Below are 25923 nucleotides of genomic sequence, written 5' to 3'. Positions count from 1 at the left end.
TAGCGATACGAACGTTAGTAGAAGGTGTAAAATAAGCGAAGTTTCACTAAATTCGTTACAATTGGTGTCAGAAGAGGAATTGTTGAATAAATTCCAGAGGACAAAAAGGACATGGCAAAGTTAAGTGAACTAAGGATCCAGCAACTGAAAAAGGAGTTGGAGAACCGTGGATAGAATACAACTGGCAATAACATCGAACTTCAAGCACGGCTACGAGACGCTATGGAGTCGGAAGGAATTAATGTGGACGAGTATGTCTTTTATCCTGATGGGGACGAGACAACAACAAAAATGGAAGAGAAGAACGGAAGTCCGAGTCCAGTCGCAAGCGGCGAGAATAATGCGATATTAGCTTTGTTATCGCAGATATCGACAAAGATGGAAACCCAGGAAACACGTATAACTGAAAGTATGGCATCTCAACTAGAATCACAGGGGACACGTATAACATACAAGATGGAAGAACAAGAGGAGTGCTTATCATTGCAGGTGACACAAATGGCTTCGCAGTTAGAAGCACAGGAAGCAAGGGTAACATCAAAGCTGGAAGCGCAGGATGCAAAAATTGCTCAATTTAGTAGAAGGTGTAAAATAAGCGGAGTTTCACTAAATTCGTTACAATATAATACAGTTCCATCCATCTCATAATTTGATCGCAGACCGTAAATCCCTTTCGCATGAAAAATGGGAAATCTAGCTCATACTAGTTGATATGCGCATATCCTCCCTCTCTACTTAACTGAATAACATGATGTTTCCATGAATGATCTGGAATATCTTCTAAGGGAAAAAAAAAACAAACTATAAGTTCATGTTTCAAGAGAAAAAATTATAATTCCATGTTTTAAGTGAAAAAATTGAAAGACCAGCTTTTACTGCCGTTTTTATTTTTTACCGCACTTTTACGGATATGTTTATAAATTTCGGCTTTATTCACTCTAAAATAAATACACTTTTTGTTTTCAGCCTTTCATCTGAGACTTGAAGTTTTCTTAGGTTTTTTTATATTCAATAGCCAATGCTTCTGAAAGACGAGCCGTAGCGGTAGTTTTCGTAGTATCTGACAGCTTCATTTTTCTTGTGTAGTTCGAAAACTCCTTTTGACCTTTCCTGGTCTCCCTCTAGTTCGATTGGTGCACATGCAAGGCGTTTTTTTGTGCAATATACTTATACCAGCTAGCCAGCTTCCATGCTTACTTATAAACCTTGTCGTTGAACGACTGACTGCTTGCCGTTTTCTTTGTATTTTAAAGTGAGTCAAGCCAATTTTTCCTTTCAGGTCTTCGTCTTCTTTGCTGCATATTTCACTCACAAATTCTATCATAATAGCCTCACCGAAGTCCCCTTTTGTCTGTTTAGCTTTGAATATCTCAAATAGTTTTGAATTTTCTAGAGATATATTACAATTTAAATAAATCAAAATGTAACGCGTGATAACCTCCGAAGAGATTTTAGGCCAATCTCCTCTTCCAATTTGGTCGTGCTCCTTTTAATTTTTCCTACAAATTGGATCCGAACGGCATCTGCAAGGCAGAATAGTTTTCGCTGAGAGCTTTTCATGGCAGAAATATACTCAGAGTATTTGCCAAACACTGCCGAGGGGCGACCCTGTTAAGAAAAATTTTCCTCTTGATATTGATTTGCCCGGGGCGAGAACTCAGGATCTTCGGTGTGGTAGGCGGAGCACGCTTCCATAACTCCACAATTTGCCATCGAGTATATTACCAAAAAATTTATTTTGGACAATATTTAAATATACTATTCACTTTTTTTTAAATAAACAGAATACTCTAGCGTTAATATCCAGAAGACGACTGACGTTGAGCATTGTATTATATTAAGCTTTATATACTCAAATTATGGAAATGAATTTCAGGTAAATTAGACAGCTAGGAACCAAAACATGTTGGCTTAGTAACAAATTCCAACAACCAAAAACGACCTTCAAAATTTGCCACCTTCTTACCTATACCTGTTAAGGCGCATAAGTTTGCTTCAGTTTATTTGATGTAAAAAGTGAGATCTCATCTGGACTTAGGTAAAGTTTATGAATTCACATAAATGGATATTTAGCAAATAACTACTGTAAATTTCACGAAGGTTTTTTGTCCTTTTTTCCATCAAAGTTTGAAAAAGATCCTAAACAAACTTTTCCTAAATTAAGTAGGTCCGCCTACTTTTAGCAAAATAAACAGATTTAAAGTTTTGCTTACACCAAAAATTTAATTATCCTTCACTACAATACAAGAATGCAGTAACCGGTTCCTTCATTTACAGTCAAAGCGATTTTAAATATGCCGAAAAAGAAGAAAACCTACAAATTTTTCCCAGTGTTGAAAATTTGTCAACTTTTTAGTTTTTTGTTTAATAAAAGTTATTTATTCGTAATCTCTGGGAAATCCTCTATTAGATGCATGTATTAGCTTTATCGAACGCTTTCCTGAATTTTTGTATTTTCGCAAGCAATTTTTAGCATTGGCGCCCTTTCACCGGTTTAATCTTGTCATATTTTTATCATAACTACATTAGAATTTAATATTTACGGATTGAATACTTTTACATCTTGTTTCAGAAATTAATGACAGAGTTGGAAAAACGGGAAATTCATTTTGCTACTATACTTGACAGAGGAGAAACGCTTCTTAACCAACAACATCCGGCTTCGAAATGCATTGAAGCTCACTTAACGGTCTTACAACAACAATGGGCATGGCTATTGCAATTGACTTTATGTTTGGAAGTTCATCTCAAACATGCGACTGAGTATCATCAGTTCTTTACTGAAATTAAAGATGCTGAACAGTGGCTCAATAAGCGAGATGAAATTCTTAGCAGTAAGTATTCCCAATCAGACTTTAGTCTGGATCAAGGAGAAAATTTGTTACGAGGCATGCAGCACTTACGGGAAGAGCTGAATACATTTGGTGAAACTGTTTCAAATCTTCAGCAGCGTGCCTTGTCTATTATACCTTTAATCGAACGACGACAGCCAGTCCATAAACCGTATACAATTCAAGCAATTTGCGCATATAAACAACAAGGGATCATTCAAATAGAAAAAGGAGAAAAATGTTTACTATTGGATAACTCCGGTCGTGTAAAATGGCGAATACGTTCACCAACTGATCAAGAAGGTTCAATACCAAGTGCTTGTTTACTAATACCACCTCCAGATCAAGAAGCTGTTGATGCTGCTGAACGATTAAAACGTTTATTTGATCGAGCAGTTAATTTATGGCAAAAAAAGCATTTGCGACTTCGACAGAATATGATTTTTGCTACCATTCGAGTGGTAAAAAGTTGGGATTTCGACCAATTCTTGGCAATGGGCGCAGATCAGCGTTCTGCTATACGAAAGGCTTTAAATGAGGATGCGGAAAAGTTACTTAGCGAGGGCGACTCAAGTGACCCACAGCTCCGACGTCTAAGACGAGAAATAGATGAAGTAAATCGATTATTTGATGAATTCGAGAAACGAGCAAATGCAGAAGGTAGGTTTCCCCATTTAGGTCAATATATTCCGCCCATAAAATTGAACACCCGCGCAATATTTGGCCTTGTATAAATTTTACATATTTTTTACGACAAATCACTATTTCATGCTTTCAAAAAAATCTCATAAAATACCATCCTAACTAAAATGGAGTTGTTAACTCAAACTCGCAAATGCCATATAACCACTGAAACAAAAAAAAAAAAAAAAAAAATACAAGGTACGATATACCTCCGTAGAGACTTGGGCTGCGTCTCTGTTAAAATTTGCGTCGCGCTTCTTTTTTAATTCCACCTACAAATTGGCTGGACTGGACCTACATGTTTGACGACGACTCCGCACGGCACGTGCAACAGATGAATTTTCGATAAGAAGCTTTTCATGAAAGAAATATGCCGTTGTTGTGTTTGCCACACCACTGTCACTGCCGAGAGCGACCTAGTTTAGAAAATTTGTTTCTTATTGAAAACTTCTCTTTTTTACGATTTTGATGTTGCTATTCCGGAGCCTTGCACCGAGGACCTTCCGTGTGATAGGCGAGAACGCTACCACCTTACCACGGTGGTCTCATCATGGAAACCCTATAATAAAAACAATATTTTATATAAGTTTGGAAACCCTATTATTGAATTATGGAAACCCTATAAATTACGGGCTTTACGAGTTTGAGTAAACGGCTCTAATCATTTTCTCGTCAAACACTTTCAAATTGTGGAGCTTACCAAGGTATGTATGGGACAAACCGTATGCATTTTTTCAGTATTCGACTTTAACTAAAGACAAACTAAAACATTCAAGGTTCGAATCGAGCTCAAGGCCAGAACAATAATTTTTTTCTAATGATAATTATTGTTATTTTTTAATTTTTCTAAATTTGAAAAATTGTATTTTGTTTTGAAAAATTAAAAAATAACAATAATTATTATTAGAAAAAAATTATTGTTCTGGCCTTGAGCTCGACTCGAACCTTGAATGATTTATCAATAGGCCGATAAAAACAAAAACAATTGTTGACAAACTAATACTTTTTCAGACAAACCATTAAGTGCATTAATCTTGTTTGGTACATGTCTAAATAAAAAATAGAAACCGGCTTTTGAAATAATTTTATATCGTTAGCTTAATGTGAAAATGTGCTAAGTCACCTTTTACGAATTTTACAGGAGACGAAAAAAAATGAATAAATTTTGAAATAACCTTTTTTTTCAAAACTGTGAATACCTTAGTTGCAATACTTTTGAGTGTAGAAGCTTCGAAAAAGATAACTAAAAATCATGTATGCTAACCCGGCAGCTATTTTATGACTTAGCCAATTTCCGCACTCAAAATAAATTTTTTCTCCTGACTTAGCACTTTTTACTCAATATGTTTCCCCATCACTCCTCTTCTTTAATGATTGAAATACAACACAAAACTATATGTTTCACAAAAAATACTATTTATGTATTTGTCAAACTATTTCGAACGGTTCCGATCTGGACCCTTTGGCCTGATGGTGCGCAGACAACAATTTATTTGTAAATTCAAAGAAATGCTGTGTTGTGTGTATTCCAAACAGACAACTGCCACATACTTCATCTACAAACTAAATGCTAAAGCTCTTAATCGTTGTCAAGAGAGTATAGGCTTGGGTGTATATTTTGAATCCAAACTCTCTTTTTCTAGTCCCATTGACTTCGTTGATTCACAATTTGTTGCAATGGCTGGGTTCAGTAGACGTAACACCAGGGACTTTAAGGACCCTATGACGTTGGAGGCACTTTATATATCCTTGGTCAGAAGTGGTCTTGAATATTGCTCAATAATATGGAATACTTTCTATGAATCTAACTCCTATAAAATTGAGAAAGTTCAAAAAATGTTTACAAAAATAGCTTTACATATGCTTCACTGGCCAGACGGCCTCCCATCATATACCAGCAGGCACAAATTGCTTGGTCTTCAGGCTTTGCATGACAGAAGAACTTTTATCTCACTCATTCTTGTCTATAATGTAATAAACTTTAGCACGAATTGCTTTGATTTATCTAATTTGTTCATTCCATATATTCTACTCCGTGATCTTTGGCATAATAGATTATTTATCGAAATAACTTATAAAATGAATTTTGCTATGAATGAACCTATAACTATGACTATACATCTAGCAAATCGATTCAGTAGTGTTATTAATTTTAATAACAGCTTATATAAGTTTAAGCTTGAATTGTGTTCTATTTTTAACTAGTCTGTAAGAAAGCATGTAGTTACCGACATGTAAGAATTGAAGTAGATTATTGTCAGCGCAAAGCATTTATCAAACACCCAAGGCATGTCTCAACTGGGTGAATCCAATTTCAATGGGTTGTGTTGCGCAACCCTCTCAAGGAGTTGCCAGGGCAATATATAGCTTCTCCAACCTAATTGTCAACCTCACCTACACGTGGCGAATCCTGTTTCATTGACAGCCGAGGCTCTGGCGGCCCCAAGTTCCTCATGGAACTAGGGGTGGGGAGGGTGGGATGGCCTAGAAGGTTTAATGTGGTCCTATAAATCGGTCCCGAGATGGGTTGGTTCCTTAATAGTGCTTTGTTACCGGAACGTACATGATCTATATCCGGCAAAGGATCATCAACATCGGTAACACTCCCCAAAGCCTTCGGGCAGTGTCTTTATCGTTAATACAACAACAACAACAACAAAGCACGCACGTTTAGATTGAATGAATTAAATAAATAAATAAAATACGCGCACAAAGAAATGACTGACTAGTAATTCAGATTGATATTATTGACAGGCTGACTTAGCACATTCTTTTTAACACCTGACGACTTAGCACATTTACACATCATTGCCCACAGCACGTAAAAATGAAAAATAAAAATATTATTTTTTGGTGATCGATGTATTTTGAATTCAGTTTTAAAACTGCATTAAATTACAATTTTTCAAAAAAAGTGACTCAGCACATTTTCACATTAAGCTAACGATATGTGTGTTAAAAATCCAAAACAAGCATGCGTTTGTACGGGAAAGCAAAAAATCACCGGATTGTAAGGAACTTCGCGACAAAGACAGTAAAATTATTAGCGGTTGCATAAATTTAGATTTTTTAATGCTTTTTGCTGATGGCTCTTCTTACGGCAAAGAGTATTTGTTAAGAGGCGTCACTCGATACCTTTGTTGTTGCCAAAGCAACCCTGTCATATCGAATGTGATTCTCAAGGAAGTTTTTTTTAGTTTTCTTTAACTGCATCCTATATATTTATGCGGTGAAGTGACTTTGCATAATTACGATTTTGGAAAGAGAATTAATTAATTAGTTTAATACAATCAATAAAATAAACACAAATACCCCACGAAAATGTATAGAAGGCGTTTTTATAAATACATCTGACAAAAAAAAAAAACCAACGACTACCTTGAGAAAACATCGAGTAATTTGTCAAAGTATGCGTTCTTACGGCTCTTATTAATATATGTATACTCTTTGCTTACGGCTGCATTTAAATAAAACGTATGCTTAACAACAACGTTTGACAACCTTTAACAAGTTTTAATATCTATCCCAAAAAGTGTTGCCCTGAAGCAAACAACTGCTGAGTGATCTACTCAAATGTGATGAACAAATTGACTTACGTATTTTGGGCATGGTCAACCTTTAGGACGGTAAGAAAATTAAAAAAGCGCATTATGTAAGCTATACAGGATGGAATCGCCGATTAACCAAAACAAACGGTTTAACAAAATTCGTACGCGGTTTTTATCAAATTTAACCCTAGGATATAAAACGAGAAACAACGTTTGACGACCTCTAACAAGTTTTAATATCTATCTCAAAAAGTGTCGCCCTGAAGGAAACAATAAGACCTTGTGAATTGCATATAGCCTACTTGCAGAATTTCAAGCCAAATTTTCAACACAGAGTTTACCTAACATGAGGGGTTAAGCTCATACATTTTTGACGAATTTTTTAAATAAATTCTGAGCTAAAAAAATAACTTGATCTTCTACAAACGTACCTAAATGTAAAAACTAAATTGTAGGGGTACCGTATTTAAATTTTGATTGTCCCATATCCTATATAGAACAAGTAAGGAATTAAGTTCGGGTGTAACCGAACATTACATACTCAGTTGAGAGCTATGGTGACAACATAAGGGAAAATAACCTTGTAGGAAAATCAACCGAGGGTAATCCTGGAATGTATGACATGTGTATCAAATGAAAGCTATTAAAGAGTATTTTATGAGGGAGTGGGCCATAGTTCTATAGGTGGACGCCATTTAGGGATATCGCCATAAAGGTGGATCAGGGTTGACTCTAGAATTTGTTTGTACGATATGGGTATCAAATGAAAGGTGTTAATGAGTATTTTAAAAGGGAGTGATCCTTAGTTCCATATGTGGACGCCGTTTCGAGATATCGCCATAAAGGTGGACCAGGGGTGACCCTAGAATTTGTTTGTACGATATTGGTATCAAATGAAAGGGGTTAATGAACATTTTAAAAGGGAGTAGGCCTTAGTTCTATAGGTGGACGCCTTTTCGAGGATACCGCCATAAAGGTGGACCAGGGGTGACTCTAGAATGCGTTTGTACAATATGGGTATCAAACGAGAGGTGTTAATGAGTATTTCAAAAGGGCGTGGGGTTTAGTTCTATAGGTGGACGCCTTTTCGAGATATCGCCATTAAGGTGGGCCAGGGGTGACTCTAGAATGTGTTTGTACGATATGGGTATCAAATTAAAGGTATTAATGAGGGTTTTAAAAGGGAGTGGTGGTAGTTGTATAGGTGGTCGCCTTTTCGAGATATCGGCATAAAAGTGGACCAGGGGTGACTCGCTTCCCAAGGCAGTCGGTTCTATGTACCGGAGCGACTCGGGATTTTTCCCGACCAAGGACTGTCATTTCAGTGTGACCCCATTTAATTTGTTCCGTCCCTCCCACAAATTGTCATCCTCCCAGCAGCTCCTTGCAGCAGGACTGCTACATATTCTCTTACTCCGGGAAGGTATCGAACCCAATCCGGGTCCGTCTCCTGACCCCGGTCCTGAGAAATGGTTTTGCTGCATTTGCCAGAAAAGAATCTTTTTAGGACGGTCATACTCTGTTCAGTGTGTCTCGTGCAAGGGATGGTTGCATCGGACAGGTTGTTCTGGGCTTGATCCCAAAACCCGACGTCCACGTAACTTTTATAAATCTTTTGTGGCTCCTTGCTGCTCACGCCCAAGGGCGTCCCGTAGTCTACGCCTAAGCGTATCCCCACTACCTTCCAGCAGCTTCGCTGCTCAGCAAGCCACAACAAGTACCCGCTGCTGCTCGCGCCCCACGGCGCCAACAACTCAAACAGCTGATACCACTCATAACTACTACCTTCGTAGTAGAGCTGGTAGCAATGCTGAGCATCAGCCCCTGCCCCCGTCTTCTTCTCCCCCCCCCCCCCCCCCCCCCCCCCCCCCCCCTCTTTTCTGGCAGCAATCGTGCAGGTCAGGGAAACAGACTCTTAGTCCCTGCCTCCGTTTGCACCGTCTGCCAGCACAGAATATATAGGTTTGCGACATCCGCTCAATGCAGCTCCTGCCTTGGGTGGTGCCACTTTCCTAGATGTTCTGGTCTCCGCGACGGCAACCCCTCGACGGGTTTCATCGCGCCATGTTGCCAGGTCGCAAACCCAAATCATCCGGGTACCCCAATGCTTGGCCAAGGGCGCCCAGTCCCAAGGCCACAACAGCAATTGCGTCCTGGCCTTCCACAACCTAGGCGTAGTCACCCCTCACTTACCCCTAGAGTGACGGCGTCACCCCTCATGCACTTCAGAATTCTGCAGTTCAACTGTAATGGACTAACTGGGAAGATTACGGAGATAGTCGATTTCATGAAGCGGCACAACATCCGCATTGCTGCGATTCAAGAGACTAAACTCACAGCAAGATCTGCATTGCAGACCTGCTCTGGTTATAATGTCCACAGGAAAGACCGCGAGAGCGGAAATGGAGGCGGCCTCGCGTTTATTATACACCACTCTGTGCAATATCATATATTTGATCCTGGCATCGACCGCAGTGACAATGTCTTAGAACGTCAAGGCCTATCTGTCCGGTCAGGCGATGCAAATCTAGAAATCATCAACATCTACATCCCTCCTGTCACCTGTTGCCCCAGTGGATACCGCCCTAATATCGAGGCCTTACTCACTGGCAACAATCGCATTATCTTAGGCGATTGCAATGCCTATCACGACCTATGGCATTCAAACTTGCGGGCGGACAGTAGGGGTGAGATGTTGGCGGATCAAATAGACGAAACGACGTTCTGCACAATAAACGGAGACGCCCCCACACGTATGGTAGGAAGCTGTCATAGCTCGCCAGATATCTCAATCGTGAGCGCAGAACTCGTAAACTGCGTCAACTGGCAGCCGATGGTAACATTGGCATCCGACCACCTGCCCATACTTATTTCGTTCGAGCGTACCGCCGACTTCATCGTCACCGAAAAACGCACTTTCATAAACTTCAAAAAAGGAAAGTGGGAAGAATATAAATCTGCAACAGACAGCAGCTTTGCTGCCCTCCCTATCCCGACTGATGCCCGCCAAGGGGAGCGTGCCTTCCGTAAGGTCATTGAATCCGCCTCGGCACATTTCATTCCCGCCGGGAGAATTCCCGAAATCCGGCCCCACTTCCCGGCGGAGGCTGCGAGCTTAGCGAGGGAACGCGACCTGATAAGACAGCTTGATCCAGGCGACCCCCAAATAAGGGATATAAACCAACGCATCAGATTGCTTGTGGACGAACACAAGCGGGCGAAATGGGAAGAGCACCTAAGAGGTTGTAACCTCTCTACCGGTGTAGGTAAACTTTGGTCCACCGTAAAGTCCCTATCGAATCCGACCAAGCACAAAGACAAAGTTTCCATCGCCTTTGGCGATAAGGTGCTGTCGGATGCGAAAAAATGCGCGAGCGCTTTCTGCCGACAATATATAATGCATCCTACGGTCGACAAAGATAGACGGAGAGCCAATAGACACGCACATATACACAAACTCAGCGCGTCACCAATTACCATCACCGCTAGAGAGGTTGAGGACGCCATTGGTCGCGCTAAACCATCCAAAGCAGTGGGCCCAGACGGCATAGCCATGCCGATGCTTAAAAACCTAGGGAAAGAGGGTTTCAAATATTTAGCGCATGTCTTCAACCTGTCTCTTTCCACCTTTGTCATACCCGAGAAATGGAAAATGGCCAAGGTGGTCCCGCTACTAAAGCCTGGGAAACCAGCTAACGTAGGTGAGTCATATCGTCCGATATCTCTCCTATCGCCAGTGGCAAAGACGCTTGAAGCCATTTTGCTCCCTTATTTCCAAGCACATTTGCAGCTAGCCCCTCATCAGCATCGCTTCAGAAAACTCCATAGCACTACCTCCGCGCTAAATGTCATTAGCACCCAGATAAATTGCGGTTTGAATCAATATCCCCACCATAGAACAGTACTCGTAGCGTTAGACCTATCAAAAGCTTTTGATACGGTCAACCATGGCTCGTTACTGCAAGACCTGGAAGGGTCTACCCTTCCCCCATGTCTTAAAAGGTGGACCGCAAATTATCTGGGTGGTCGGCAGGCATCGGTGCAATTCAGAAACGAAACATCAAAACAAAGGAGAATTAAACAAGGGGTGCCACAGGGTGGTGTCCTATCCCCGCTTTTGTTTAATTTCTACATATCTAAGCTACCTTCACCACCGGAAGGAGTCACAATCGTTTCCTACGCCGATGACTGCACAATAATGGCCACAGGCCCAGGCCCAAAGATCGATGAGCTATGCAATAAAATAAACGGCTATCTCCCTGATCTCTCCAGTTTTTTCGCCTCGCGAAACCTGGAATTGTCACCGACTAAATCTTCCGCGACCTTATTTACAACATGGACGCCCCAAATGTCGACCATATTGAACATCCACGTCGATGGCACTACGCTACCGACTGTCCTACACCCCAAAATCTTGGGTGTGACGTTTGATCAGGATCTGCATTTTGGTGCGCACGCAACCGCAATTGTTCCAAGAATTCAGAGCCGTAATAAAATCCTCAAATCCCTTGCTGGCAGTACCTGGGGAAAAGATAAGGAAACGCTCTTGACCACATACAAAGCAATTAGCCAGCCGATTACGTGCTACGCGTCACCCATATGGTCGCCAAGCCTAAAAACCACCCACTGGAAGAAACTACAGGCCTGCCAAAATACTGCTCTGAGAAACGCCACGGGCTGTCTTCTTATGTCTCCAGAACACCATCTGCATAATGAGGCGAGAATACTCCCCATCAGGGAGAGAAATGAGATGCTGACCAAGCAGTTTCTGTTGAATACCCAGAAACCTGGGCATCCCAACAGACATCTGATTGACGAACCAGCACCGCCTAGGGGCCTAAGGAGTCATCTCCGTAAGCATTTTGAGGAAATACGGCACCTGAGAACCCAGCCGTATGAAGCGGAAAAACACAGGCAGGTCCTTGGCGAACTCCATAGACAGGTGTCGGACCTTTATGTCGAGAATTGCCCGGTGAATCCAGTACTTGAAGAAAAATATCCAGAACTCGCAGAAGAGGAACGCATACTCCCCAGGGAAACGCGTGTCACTCTTGCTCAACTTCGTTCTGGATACTGTAACAGGTTAAACTCTTACCTATCCAGAATCAACCCCGACATACAAAATGTATGCCCTGCTTGCAATGTGTCCCCACATGACACCAACCATCTCCTTAATTGTAATGTGGAACCAACGCCTCTAACACCCCTTTCCTTATGGTCCACCCCTGTTGAAACGGCAAGTTTCCTTGGACTCCCGTTAGAGGATATTGAAGACAATTTGTGATCGGTCGCGGCTATTAGGTGGGGCGAGCATTGCTACAACAACAACAGGGGTGACTCTAGAGTGCGTTTGTACAATATGGGTATCAAACGAAAGGTGTTAATGAGTATTTTAAAAGGGCGTGGGTCTTAGTTCTATTGGTGGACGCCTTTTCGAGATATCGCCATAAAGGTGGACCAGAGGTGACTCTAGAATGTGTTTGTACGATATGGGTATCAAATTAAAGGTATTAATGAGGGTTTTAAAAGGGAGTGATGGTAGTTGTATAGGTGGTCGCCTTTTCGAGATTTTGGCATAAAGGTGGACCAGGAGTGACTCTAGAATGCGTTTGTACAATATGGGTATCAAACGAAAGGTGTTAATGAGTATTTTAAAAGCGCGTGGGGCTTAGTTCTATAGGTGGACGCCTTTTCGAGATATCGCCATAAAGGTGGACCAGGGGTGAGTCTAGAATGTGTTTGTACGATATGGGTATCAAATTAAAGGTATTAATGAGGGTTTTAAAAGGGAGTGGTGGCAGTTGTATAGGTGGTCGCCTTTTCGGGATATCGGCATAAAGGTGGACCAGGGGTGACTCTAGAATGCTTTTGTACAATATGGCTTCAAACGAAAGGTGTTATTGAGTATTTTAAAGGCAGTGGGCCTTAGTTCTATAGGTGGACGCATTTTCGAGATATCGCCATAAAGGTGGACCAGGGGTGATTCTAGAATGTGTTTGTACAACATGGATATCAAACGAAAGGTGTTAATGAGTATTTTAAAAGGGCGTGGGGCTTAGTTCTATAGGTTAACGCCTTTTCGAGATATCGCCATAAAGGTGAACCAGGGTTGATGAGTATTTTAAAAGGGCGTGGGGCTTAGTTCTATAGGTTAACGCCTTTTCGAGATATCGCCATAAAGGTGAACCAGGGTTGACTCTAGAATGTGTTTGTACGATACGGGTATCAAATTAAAGGTATTATTGAGGGTTCTAAAAGGGAGTGGTGGTAGTTGTATAGGTAGTCGCCTTTTCGAGATATCGACATAAAGGTGGACCAGGGGTGCCTCTAGAATTTGTTTCTACGATATAGGTATCAAATAAAAGGTGTTAATGAGTATTTTAAAAGGGAGTGGGCCTTTGTTCTATAGGTGGGCGCCTTTTCCAGATATCGCCATAAAGGTGGACCCGGGGTGACTCTAGAATGCATTTGTACAATATGGGTATCAAACGAAAGGTGTTAATGAGTATTTTAAAAGAGAGTGGGCCTTAGTTCTATAGGGGACGCCTATTCGAGATATCGCCATAAAGGTGGACCAGGGGTTACTCTAGAATTTGTTTCTACGATATGGGTATCAAATAAAAGGTGTTAATGAGTATTTTAAAAGGGAGTGATCCTTAGTTCCTTAGGTGGACGCCGTTTCGAGATATCGCCATAAAGGTGGACCAGGGGTGTCTCTAGAATTTGTTTGTACGATATGGGTATCAAATGAAAGGGGTTAATGAGCATTTTAAAAGGGAGTGGGCCTTAGTTCTATAGGTGGGCGCCTTTTCCAGATATCGCCATAAAGGTGGACCCGGGGTGACTCTAGAATGCATTTGTACAATATGGGTATCAAACGAAAGGTGTTAATGAGTATTTTAAAAGAGAGTGGGCCTTAGTTCTATAGGGGACGCCTATTCGAGATATCGCCATAAAGGTGGACCAGGGGTTACTCTAGAATTTGTTTCTACGATATGGGTATCAAATAAAAGGTGTTAATGAGTATTTTAAAAGGGAGTGATCCTTAGTTCCTTAGGTGGACGCCGTTTCGAGATATCGCCATAAAGGTGGACCAGGGGTGTCTCTAGAATTTGTTTGTACGATATGTGTATCAAATGAAAGGGGTAAATGAGCATTTTAAAAGGGAGTGGGCCTTAGTTCTATAGGTGGACGCCTTTTCCAGATATCGCCATAAAGGTGGACCCGGGGTGACTCTAGAATGCGTTTGTACAATATGGGTATCAAACGAAAGGTGTTAATGAGTATTTCAAAAGTGCGTGGGGCTTAGTTCTATATGTGGACGCCTTTTCGAGATATCACCATCAAGGTGGACCAGGGGTGACTCTAGAATGGGTTTGTACGATGTGGGTATCAAATGAAAGGTATTAATGAGGGTTTTAAAAGGGAGTGTTGGTAGTTGTATAGGTGGTCGCCTTTTCGAGATATCGGCATAAAGGTGGACCAGGGGTTACTCTATAATTTGTTTCTACGATATGGGTATCAAATAAAAGGTATTAATGAGTATTTTAAAAGGGAGTGATCCTTAGTTCCTTAGGTGGACGCCGTTTCGAGATATCGCCATAAAGGTGGACCAGGGGTGACCCTAGAATTTGTTTGTACGATATGGGTATCAAATGAAAGGGGTTAATGAGCACTTTAAAAGGGAGTGGGCCTTAGTTCTATAGGTGGACGCCTTTTCGAGATATCGCCATAAAGGTGGACCCGGGGTGACTCTAGAATGCGTTTGTACAATATGGGTATCAAACGAAAGGTGTTAATGAGTATTTCAAAAGTGCGTGGGGCTTAGTTCTATATGTGGACGCCTTTTCGAGATATCGCCATCAAGGTGGACCAGGGGTGACTCTAGAATGGGTTTGTACGATATGGGTATCAAATTAAAGGTATTAATGAGGGTTTTAAAAGGGAGTGGTGGTAGTTGTATAGGTGGTCGCCTTTTCGATATATCGCCATAAAGGTGGACCAGGGGTGACTCTAGAATATGTTTGTACGATATGGGTATCAAATGAAAGGTATTAATGAGTATTTTAAAAGGGCGTGAGGCTTAGTTCTATAGGTGGACGCCGTTTCGAGATATAGCCATAAAGGTGGACCAGGGGTGACCCTAGAATTTGTTTGTACGATATGGGTATCGAATGAAAAGTGTTAAGGAGTCTTTTTAAAAGGGAGTGGGCCTTAGCACTATAGGTGGTCGACTTTTTGAGATATCGCCATAAAGGTGGACCAAGGTTGACTCTAGAATATGTTTGTACGATATGGGTATCAAATGAAAGGTGTTAATGAGTATTTTAAAAGGGCGTGGGGCTTAGTTCTATAGGTGGATGCCTTTTAGATATATCGGCATAAAGGTGGACCAGGGGTGACTCTAGAATGGGTTTGTACGATATGAGTATCAAATTAAAGGTATTAATGAGGCTTTTAAAAGGGAGTGGTGGTAGTTGTATATGTGAAGGCGTTTTCCAGATATCGAACAAAATGTGGACCAGGGTGACCCAGAACATCATCTGTTGGATACCGCTAATTTATTTATATATATAATACCACGAACAATATTCCTGCCAAGATTTCAAGGGTTTTTTATTTCGCCCTGCAGAATTTTTTCATTTCATTCTACTCAATTCGGTAGGTGTCACACCCATTTTACAAAGTTTTTTTCTAAAGTTATATTTTGCGTCAATAAACCAATCCAAATACCATGTTTCATCCCTTTTTTTTCGTATTTGGTATAGAATTATGGAATTTTTTTCGTTTTTGGTAATTTTCGATATCGAAAAAGTGGGCGTGGTCATAGTCGGATTTCGGCCATTTTTTATACCAATACAAAGTGAGTTCAGGTAAGTACGTGAACTGAGTTTAGTAAAGATATATCGATTTTTGCTCAAGTTATCGTGTTAACGGCCGAGCGGAAGGACAGACGGTCGACTGTGTATAAAAACTGGGCGTGGCTTCAGCCTATTTCGCCATTTTTCACAGATATAAGTTATTGTCCCAGATCCCCCCTACCAAATTTCACAAGGATTGGTAAATTTTTATTCGACTTATGGCATTAAAAGTATCCTAGACAAATAAAATGAAAAAGGAATGCAATTTTCTTTTATTTTTGCATTTTGTTGCACCATATCATTAATGGAGTTGAATGTTGACATAATTTACTTATATACTGTAAAGATATTAAATTTTTTGTTAAAATTTGACTTAAAAAACAATTTTTTTTTAAAAGTGGGCGTGGTCGTTCTCCGATTTTGCTACTTTTTATTAAGCATATATATAGTAATAGGAGTACCGTTCCTGCCAAATTTCTTCATGATATCTTCAACGACTGCCAAATTACAGTTTGCAAAAATTTTAAATTACCTTATTTTAAAAGTGGGCGGTGCCACGCCCTTTGTCCAAAATTTTACTAATTTTCTATTCAGCGTCATAAGCTTAACTCACCTACCAAGTTTCATCGCTTAATGCGTATTTGGTAATTTGGGCGTAGTTATAGTTATTTGTATTGTTCATTTTAAATAGCGGTCTGAGATGAGTGCTCAGGAACCTACATACCAAATTTCATCAAGATACCTCAAAATTTACTCAAGTTATCGTGTTAACGGACAGACGGACGGACGGACATAGGATAGGTTAGGTGGTAGCTGCCCTGATAAGGATAGCTCACTTGGACAACACGAAGGTCCGTTGTGATACCACATACACCAAAAATAACGGTGACTTAGATCTAGCTACTTAGAGAATCGTTGGGTAGCAACGATAAAGCTCCGAATGATACCGATCTCAACTTTGGATATATCCTCGGGAGATCCAAGTGAGTCGCGACCGAAGTACTTTCGCCTAATTCTGGCAAAAGCTGGACAATCAAGCATAAAGTGATTTGGTGATTCCACCTCATCATCATCCATACAGCTGCAGCAGGATTGAGTTTCCAGTATATTGAGACGTACCGCATGGATACCCATGGGACAGTGCCCTGTAAAAACCCCAATGACCATTGATAGGTCAGCCTTAGTGAACCCAATTATTTCAGCAGACCTGCCATCCACTTTTGGCCAGAAAGATCTTGTTACCCTGCAAGACGTGGTATCCGCCCAACGTTTGCTGAGCTGATTCGAGGCCCAGCTATGGAGGAGCAATCCACAGGTGGCCAGCGGGATCCCGAAATCCCTACAGCCATCTTCATCCGGATCAGTTGTACCGATGCGGGCTAAGAGATCCGCTTGACAGTTACCCGGGATATCACTATGGCCCGGGACCCAGATAATCTTAATTGTAAAATAATTCGATGCAATCGCAAGCGAGGTCAGGCACTCCCAGACCACCCTCGATCGCACTGTAGCTGAGCTCAAGGCCTTGATAGCAGCTTGGCTATCAGAGTAGATGTTAAATTCCCTAACCGTGGTAGCACTGGATAGCATTCCATCCACCGCATCCTTAATCGCAGCAATTTCCGCTTGGAATACACTGCAGTGATCAGCCAACTTAAACTTGCGGCTTAAATTTAGCTCTTGACAAAAAGCCAGTGTACTATTCTTGGCGAGAGTCCCCATCTCTTTCCGATAGCTCCTCTGCAGCAGTACAAGGCAATGGCGGCCTTCCTGGCCCGATCTTCCACATTGGGTCTCCAGGACAGTTTCTTTTCCAAAACAATCCCCAAATATTTAACCCTATCAGAAAGTACCAACGGTACCCCTCCAATCGAGGGAGTTCTGAAATCGGGCATCTTATATCTCCTTGTGAAAAGGACCAATTCCGTTTTTCCCGGGTTGACCGCCAACCCACATGATTCAGCCCACCTAGCCACAGTATCCAGGTAGCCCTGCAGAACATCGCGCAAGGTGCCCAGAAATTTGCCTCTGACTAGGATAGCGAGGTCATCTGCATAGGCAACCACCCGACAACCATTGGCTTCCAGCTCCACAAGAAGCTCGTTGACTACCACAACCCAGAGGAGAGGAGATAGGACACCCCCTGTGGCGTGCCCCTGCACACCTTCCTCTTAATTATGGCCCCTCCCCACTCCGCTGCGACAATTCTGCCGCATAGAAGTTTGCTAATCAATTCAACCAGAGCCGCCTCGACTCCTAAACCCACCAGAGCTCTTTCGATTGCCCCCGGTAAGACATCGTTAAAAGCTCCCTCGATGTCTAGAAAGGCACCCAGAGCATACTCTTTGTATTCTAGGGACCCCTCTATTTGCTTTACAATGGAATGGAGAGCCGTTTCCGTCGATCTGCCTTTGCAGTACGCATGCTGTGAAGCCGACAGTAACCCCCGAGGTATCCTTTCCCGTAGGTACAGGTCAATCAACCGCTCAAATGTCTTAAGAAGAAACGACGAGAGACTGATTGGCCTGAAATCCTTAGGTGATATATGAGAGCTTCTGCCGGCCTTCGGAATGAAAATAACCCTAACCGTGTGCCAAGACTTCGGGATATAGTTAAGCCTGAGGCAGTTAGTATATATGATGGCCAACCAGCGGCAGGAAATCCCCAAAGACCTTTGAAGCTGCGCAGGAATGATTCCATCCGGGACCGGAGACTTATAGGTCTTGAACGACCCTATGGCCCAGGTTATTTGACTTTCCCGTATTGGAATGGCAGGCACTTCTGCATGGCCAACGACCGCCGACCATTCATGCGAAGATCCTTGCGCAACTGGGACATCGGGAAAATGATTGTCCAGTAAAAGCCTTAGGGACTCCTCGCTACTCATCGAACAGTCCCCACCATCATCTCTCAGATACCCCAGAGGAGCGGGGTTCCTAGAGAGTATTTTTCTAAATCTCACGGATTCATTGCAGCCTTCTACGTTTTCGCAGAAGCTTCGCCATGCATCTCGCTTGGCTATCCTTATTTCATATTTATAAATCCCCAGACTCACCTTATAGAGCTCCCAGTCCGAGGGTAATTTACTCCTCCTGGCTCTGTTGAAGAGCCGCCGACTGGACGCTCTTAGGTCGTCAAGAGAATCCGACCACCAGGGCGGCTTGCCCTTCCCCCTGTAAGTTTTCAATGGGCAGGACAGCTGAAAGGCGCTATTGCTTGCCGAGGTGAAGTTTTCCACCAGAACGTCTATCTCAGATTCGGACAGGCCCGAACTAATGATAGGCACCGCAGGCAGTAGCTCTCCCAGCTTCCTGCAATACAAGTCCCAGTTAGTACTTTTAGGGTTCCTAAAAGATATTTTACCGGGACGTTCTTCGTTCACTGAGAACTGAATATATCGGTGATCAGAGAAGGAGTGCTCGTTGAGAACCCTCCATCCAGATATCCGACCTTCCAGTTCTCTACTAACCAAGGTGAGGTCCAGGACCTCCTCCCTTACCGCAGTAATAAAAGTCGGGTCATTCCCCTTATTACATATACAAAGTCCCTCATCTACAATAAAAGTAAATAAAGACTCACCTCTAGTGTTGGTATCCGAGCTTCCCCAAACGCAATGATAGGCATTAGCATCGGCACCGATGATCACGCCAACATCTCTCCGCCTTGCTTCAGCGGTGATTTCACCCAGTATCGCAGGTGGTGGTCCCTCTACGTCCCCGTGGGGCATGTACGCTGAGACCACCCACATTTCATTACTTCCTCGCTCGGGGCAGACCGTGGTTACGTCAGCATTGCTGAAATTAGAGAGAATAAAAGCTTTAATCTCTTTTTTAACAAGCACACAGGATCTAGGCCTACTTGCCTCCCCAGGCACCAAGGTGTTGAATTTTCCTGTCCTTAATCCAGAAATCTTACTGCCGTTACTACTCAGCCACGGCTCCTGGACAAGGACTATATCCACTTCGCCTTTTTCAAGGCAGAGCAACAAATTTGCGGAAGCCGCCTTAGAGTGCTGAAGATTGATTTGACGGATTTCCATCAAAAGCGCTCTTCTTCCGCACCCCATCCTTGGCGGATTCGTATTAGTCTTGTCCATTCTAAAAAAAAAAAAAAGTCTCCCTCAAGGCCGCTATCCGGAGCCGATTGTGTAGTCGCCCTTTAACGGTCTCGTGGTTATCTATGCTACGCAGGGTGGCCACGCGAGGGTTGACGCATTACCTTATGAGTAATGCGTTCAGAGCTAGACCGGACGCGAAGCGGGAAAATCTTCAACCGCACCTACACCACCAACTTAACGGCGACGGAGCCGGAACGTACCTTGAGGCCCGCCACGGTTTTAACGGGACGTGGGCAGGTGCAGCATTAACCTCCCAGCCATTTCGGTAGGGTTTCACACCGACCTACTAAAGTGGCATAATACCGCACCTACCAGACCAAAGTCATCAAGTCAAAATGTAATGTCAAATCAAAGCCCTAAAACAGTCCAGTTCGTCACCGTTGTGTACCGATCTTGACTCTTAAAGAGTACTCCCTCCCCTGAGCTCGGCACAATGACTCAGGGGGTGCGGGTTTTATCGAGTTGTCCTCTCTAGATCCGCCATTATGAGTAGAAGCAGGGGCACCTCGTGCAGGACGTGAAAACTAATCACGCGTGACATTCGTCACTATGGCCGGTCTAAGACTGATATCAGTCCCTGATCCAGAGCCTGAAACCACTTATGATATCCAAGCCAAGTATCTTAGCCCCCACGGACGGACATGGCTCAATAAAATTTTTTTTCCATCTTGATGATTTTGATATATGGAAGTCTATATCTATCTCGATTCCTTTATACCTGTACAACCAACCGTTATCCAATCAAAGTTAATATACTCTGTGATCTCTGCTCAACTGAGTATAAAAATGTATGCAATGGTTATCTAAAGTATTTACTCCCCTTTGCTTATAGTATGCGAACTTGACATGTTCCACGTACAGGCTTTGTCTATTTCCAGAAATGAACATGCTGAATTTTTCCTGCTGTTTAAAATGCAGAAATAAATAAATAGTTGCTAAGGAAACTTATGTGATTTAAAAAAATTGTTTCTTGCAACTTTTTTCTTCTTAAGTTGATACATATATGAAATCCTTTGGTCAATGTTATATAAAATATCTACCGCACATCGTCTTTAGTTGTAAAGTCAATTTATATACAAATTGCACAAGTAAATGTAACCAACAACTCTGTTTGGCTGGGAATTTAGAAAAGAAGAAGGGAAAATTTAACTGTCATTCTCATTTCTTGGTCGTAAAGCTCCATCAAAGCAAACATATCAGAATATAAACTTAATCCTTCTGTTACATTAAGGCCATTTCGTGACGTTTGTTTGTTTACTTTTCTCTTTTTTCCTTATATCCTGATAGGAGAACAAGTTTGAGATTTGTTTTCATAACTTTATGTACATATTTGCGCAAAATTCCTTCTATAAAGACTAAAAGGCAGGCTTTAACTTTATTAAATTAAGAAAAAATCACTCTTTCCAATAAATGCAACCGTTGGACTAGGTAGGAAAAGTAAATTCCTCTCTCGGCAAACGAAAATCATGCTCCACATGTCGCTTTTTGTACCTGTCCTGTTATATAATCCATAAGCATGACCATGGCAAAATCAAACAAGTAAGGACGGGACTGTCTTCGGCTGTGCCGAACACTTCATACCTTTCATGGATGGGGCTGAACAATAATCTTATCCCGTTCGTAATTTCCAAATAATCGGATGTATAAGATAAGAAATATATAGTGAACAGATGTACATACCTAAACGATTTTTAAGATAAATATAAAATAAAAAATAGGTAGGTACTCTGCGTATGGATGCAAAGTTTCAGGTTTTTTGTGGTCTGCGTGTAAAAACTATGACTACGAATCTCGTATTTCAACAATATATGACGTAAACGTAACTATTTGATGAAATTTGATGAATTTTGAAGCTTATATCCGTAAAAAAGGGGCAAAATGACAGTTTATATGGGGTATATAATATGTATACCACCGATCTCAATGATTTTTTCAGACATCAATATCTATATGCTATACACGCAAGCATTTGATGAAATTTGAAGTTTCTAGCCGTTAAAATGGGGCGGAAATTGCAAAAAAAAAAAATTTATATATACTATATATACCATCATATATATTATATATATCACCGATCTCTATGATTTTTTTAACAACAATATATACTATATACGTAATTTGAAGCTTATAGCTGTTAAAATGGGGTAGAAATCGCGAAAAGTTTCTTATCTGAAAAATCGGTTGTATGAGATATATGCTATATATACAACCGATCTCTATGATTTTTTCAGACAACAATATATGCTCATTCGGTGAAATTTGAAACTTCTAGCTGTTAAAATGCGGCTGAAATTGCGAAAATATATATACAATCGATTGTATGAGATATATGCTATATATACAACCGATCTCTATGATTTTTTCAGACAACAATATATGCTACATACGTAAGCATTCGGTGCAATTTGAAGCTTCTAGCTGTTAAAATGGGGCTGAAATTGCAAAAAAAAAATGTATATATATACTATATATACCATCATATATATATTATATATATCACCGATCTCTGTGATTTTTTTAAACAACAATATATACTATATACGTAAGCAATCGGTGAAATTTGAAGCTTATAGCTGTTAAAATGGGGTAGAAATTGCGAAAAGTTTCTTATCTGAACAATCGGTTGTATGAGATATATACTATATATACCACCGATCTTTATGATTTTTTCATACAACAATATATGCTATATACATAAGAATTCGTTGAAATTTGAAGCCTCTAGCTCTTAAAATAGGGCAGTAATTACGAAAAGTTTCTTATCTGAACAATCGGTTTTGGGGGATATATACTATATATACGACCGATCTAATCAATTTTTTCAGACAACAATATGTGCAATATACGAAAGTATATGGTGAAGTTTGAAGCTTCAATCCGTTAAATTGAGGAAGATATGACAAAAATCCTCTTTTTCTGAAAAATCGGTTGAATGGAGGATATATGCTATAGTGGTCCGATCCGGCCGGTTCCGAAAAATGTCTAATCGGACACCCAAATACACCCGCTCACCAAATTTTATCAAGATATTTTAAAAATTGAGGGACTAGTTTGCAGGCATGCTTAACCAACGAAACGATATCATTTCGTTACGATAATCAACGTTGATAAACGAAACGAAGCCATTTGCATACAAACAGACAGACGGACATGGCTAAATCAACTCAGCTCTTCATCCTGATTATTTCGATATACTTAATGGTGGGTCTATCTATTTTACTTTAAGGACTTACGATTTTGGGTTTCGTGACGAAATTAATATACCGTTTGATTTTCATGAAAGGTATAAAAATAGGTAGGTACTTTGTGTGAGGATGCAAAGCTTCACGTTTTTTGTGGTCTGCATGTAAAAACTAAGACTACGAATCACGTATTTCAAAAATATATGACGTAACAGTTGACAGTTTATATGGGGTATATAATGTATATACCACCGATCTCTATGATTTGTTCAGACAACAATATATGCTATATACGTAAGCATTTGGTGAAATTTGAAGCTTCTAGCTGTTAAAATGGGACTGAAATTGCAAAAAAAAAATATATATATATACTATATATACCATCATATATTATATATACCACCGATCTCTATGATTTTTTTAAACAACAATATGAAATTTGAAGCTTATAGCTGTTCAAATGGGGTAGAAATTGCGAAAAGTTTCTTATCTGAAAAATAGGTTGTATGAGATATATACTATATATACAACCGATCTCTATGATTTTTTCAGAAAACAATATATGCTCATTCGGTGAAATTTGAAACTTCTAGCTGTTAAAATGGGGCTGAAATTGCGAAAATATATGGGGTATTCCATCCCATTTCGACCAATTTTGAACCCGACCCCTTTAGAATTGGCTGAAAGTTTTTCTTCTTTTTCTAGCTTACGAAAGACGTTTTTCAGAATTTTTTCAAAATTTTTCATCCAACTCAAAAAAAGTTATGAATTTAAAAAAAAAACACCGTGTTTGTTTTCAAAATGCTATAACTTTTTCAAAAATTGACCGTTTGGGATCTTTTTTTTTTTTAATTTGTTTTTAAATGTACTTTTCGGAAAAAATACAAACACATTTTTAAAGTTTCGGAAGCGCTCCGACTATATTTCAAATTCTACTATAATTAGTTTGTGAGAGAGAACTCATCAGCCCTAGGAGATGCCGTTCGGAGTTTGCATAAAAAATCGGGTGTAGTATGGCAAACTTCATATGTTTCGCTTAGTTTGTGTTCCGAAGGGCAAAATGAATTATAAGAAGAATAAACAGGGCGCGGTATGGGGCAACTTAATGAAGACCACACTGCTCCCCTAATACTACGGGTATTCTTCATAGTAAATATAGCTGGTCGAAGAATAAGCAGCAACTATCTCGGACGTTTTTCAAGATGACGTATGATCGTAGATGCACTAAGGGAAGAAGGTTCGATGTCGAGGCGCTGACGATGGAAATACAAGTGGGCTGCTATAATTTGCCACTCACCTGGTGGGAGGCTGATCACTTTATCTGAGTAATGAGATACCCGCGTACTCAGGTGGAAGGCAAGGGGATCTAAGTACCCGGGTATTACTCGAGTACCCAAAAACCCGGACACCTGAGCATTACCCGCAATCTGTGAACAATGTAGTTTCGACAAATTGCTTAGGGCCTTTGTGAATTAAGGTTGCGGCATGTATTTGTATATCAATCGGAGCATGACTCATTGCAGAGTACAATAAAGATCGGATAATACCCGGCTACCCAATTACCCGGGCATTACCAAAATTAAGTAGGCAGCCGGCTCCAATAAGAACATGGTAGTTTGGATTGTCGGGCAATGTTGTTTTGGCGAGAACATCAAATCGTGCGACTGCCACATCATATGGGGCACGGATCATATCCCCAACCGAGACTCACTCCTAAGCACCGCAGAGGAGATGGGATAATCTGCGTGGCTAAAAATTACAGAGTAGAGAATGAACATTAATCTGAAACTTTCTGAACGTTATTCACTATCGAGTGACCTACGGGTGCACTGACTATCAGTATATGTGCTTAAGGCTAAACATTTTTAGATAAGCTTTGAATTGGTGTGGGAATTGGGGTAATTCTTTAATCTACGCACAACCGACGAAGAATATTAATTTATTTAATTTATTTATTTATTTATTTAAGTTCAGTCTACAGAATTTAATTCTTACAGACTAGATATAGTACGCAGTTAATAAATTAAAAATAGTGTACAATTTTAATTTAAATAGTATAAGTAATTCTATCATTAAACTCAATAACGCTAGCGTAGGTATTGCATAATGTAACGCTTCTAGCCAGGGCTGTAGAGAGCAAATCCGGGCCCGGGACTAAACAATTTACGGGCCCCCTATAAAAACTCCACTAATACGAAACCTGGCATTATAACCGACTAAATCTTTCGCGACCTTATTTACAACATGGACGCCCCAAATGTCGACCATTTTGAACATCCACGTCGATGGCACTACGCTACCGACTGTCCCACACCCCAAAATCTTGGGTGTGACGTTTGATCAGGGTCTAAATTTTGGTGAGCACGCAGCCGCAATTGTTCCGAGAATTCAGAGCCGTAACAAAATCCTCAAATCCCTCGCTGGCAGTACTTGGGGAAAAGATAAAGAAACGCTCATGACTACATACAAAGCAATTAGCCAGCCGATTACGTGCTACGCGTCACCCATATGGTCGCCAAGCCTAAAAATCACCCACTGGAAGAAACTACAGGCCTGCCAAAATACTGCTCTCAGAATCGCCACGGGCTGTCTTCTTATGTCCCCAGAACACCATCTGCATAATGAGGCGAGAATACTCCCCATCAGGGAGAGAAATGAGATGCTGACCAAACAGTTCCTGTTGAATACCCAGAAACCTGG

The 25923-nt window shown here is 40.9% G+C and overlaps 1 protein-coding gene across 12 annotated transcripts in view; it reads left to right on the top strand.

Moving 5' to 3' along the window:
* shot (dystonin-like protein short stop) overlaps positions 1-25923 on the top strand; it is a 1374398-nt gene that overhangs the window by 577650 nt on the left and 770825 nt on the right. For all 12 annotated transcript variants that reach the window (XM_067773043.1, XM_067773042.1, XM_067773040.1 and 9 more), the window contains one exon: positions 2573-3491. In XM_067773043.1, the coding sequence (XP_067629144.1) occupies positions 2573-3491 (919 nt within the window). The remainder of the gene's footprint in view (positions 1-2572; positions 3492-25923) is intronic.

This window comes from Eurosta solidaginis, chromosome 3 (genome assembly GCF_040869045.1).
Source record: "Eurosta solidaginis isolate ZX-2024a chromosome 3, ASM4086904v1, whole genome shotgun sequence".
In the NCBI taxonomy this organism is placed as follows: Eukaryota; Metazoa; Arthropoda; class Insecta; order Diptera; family Tephritidae; genus Eurosta; species Eurosta solidaginis.
This window is presented reverse-complemented; position numbering and strand designations above follow the sequence as displayed.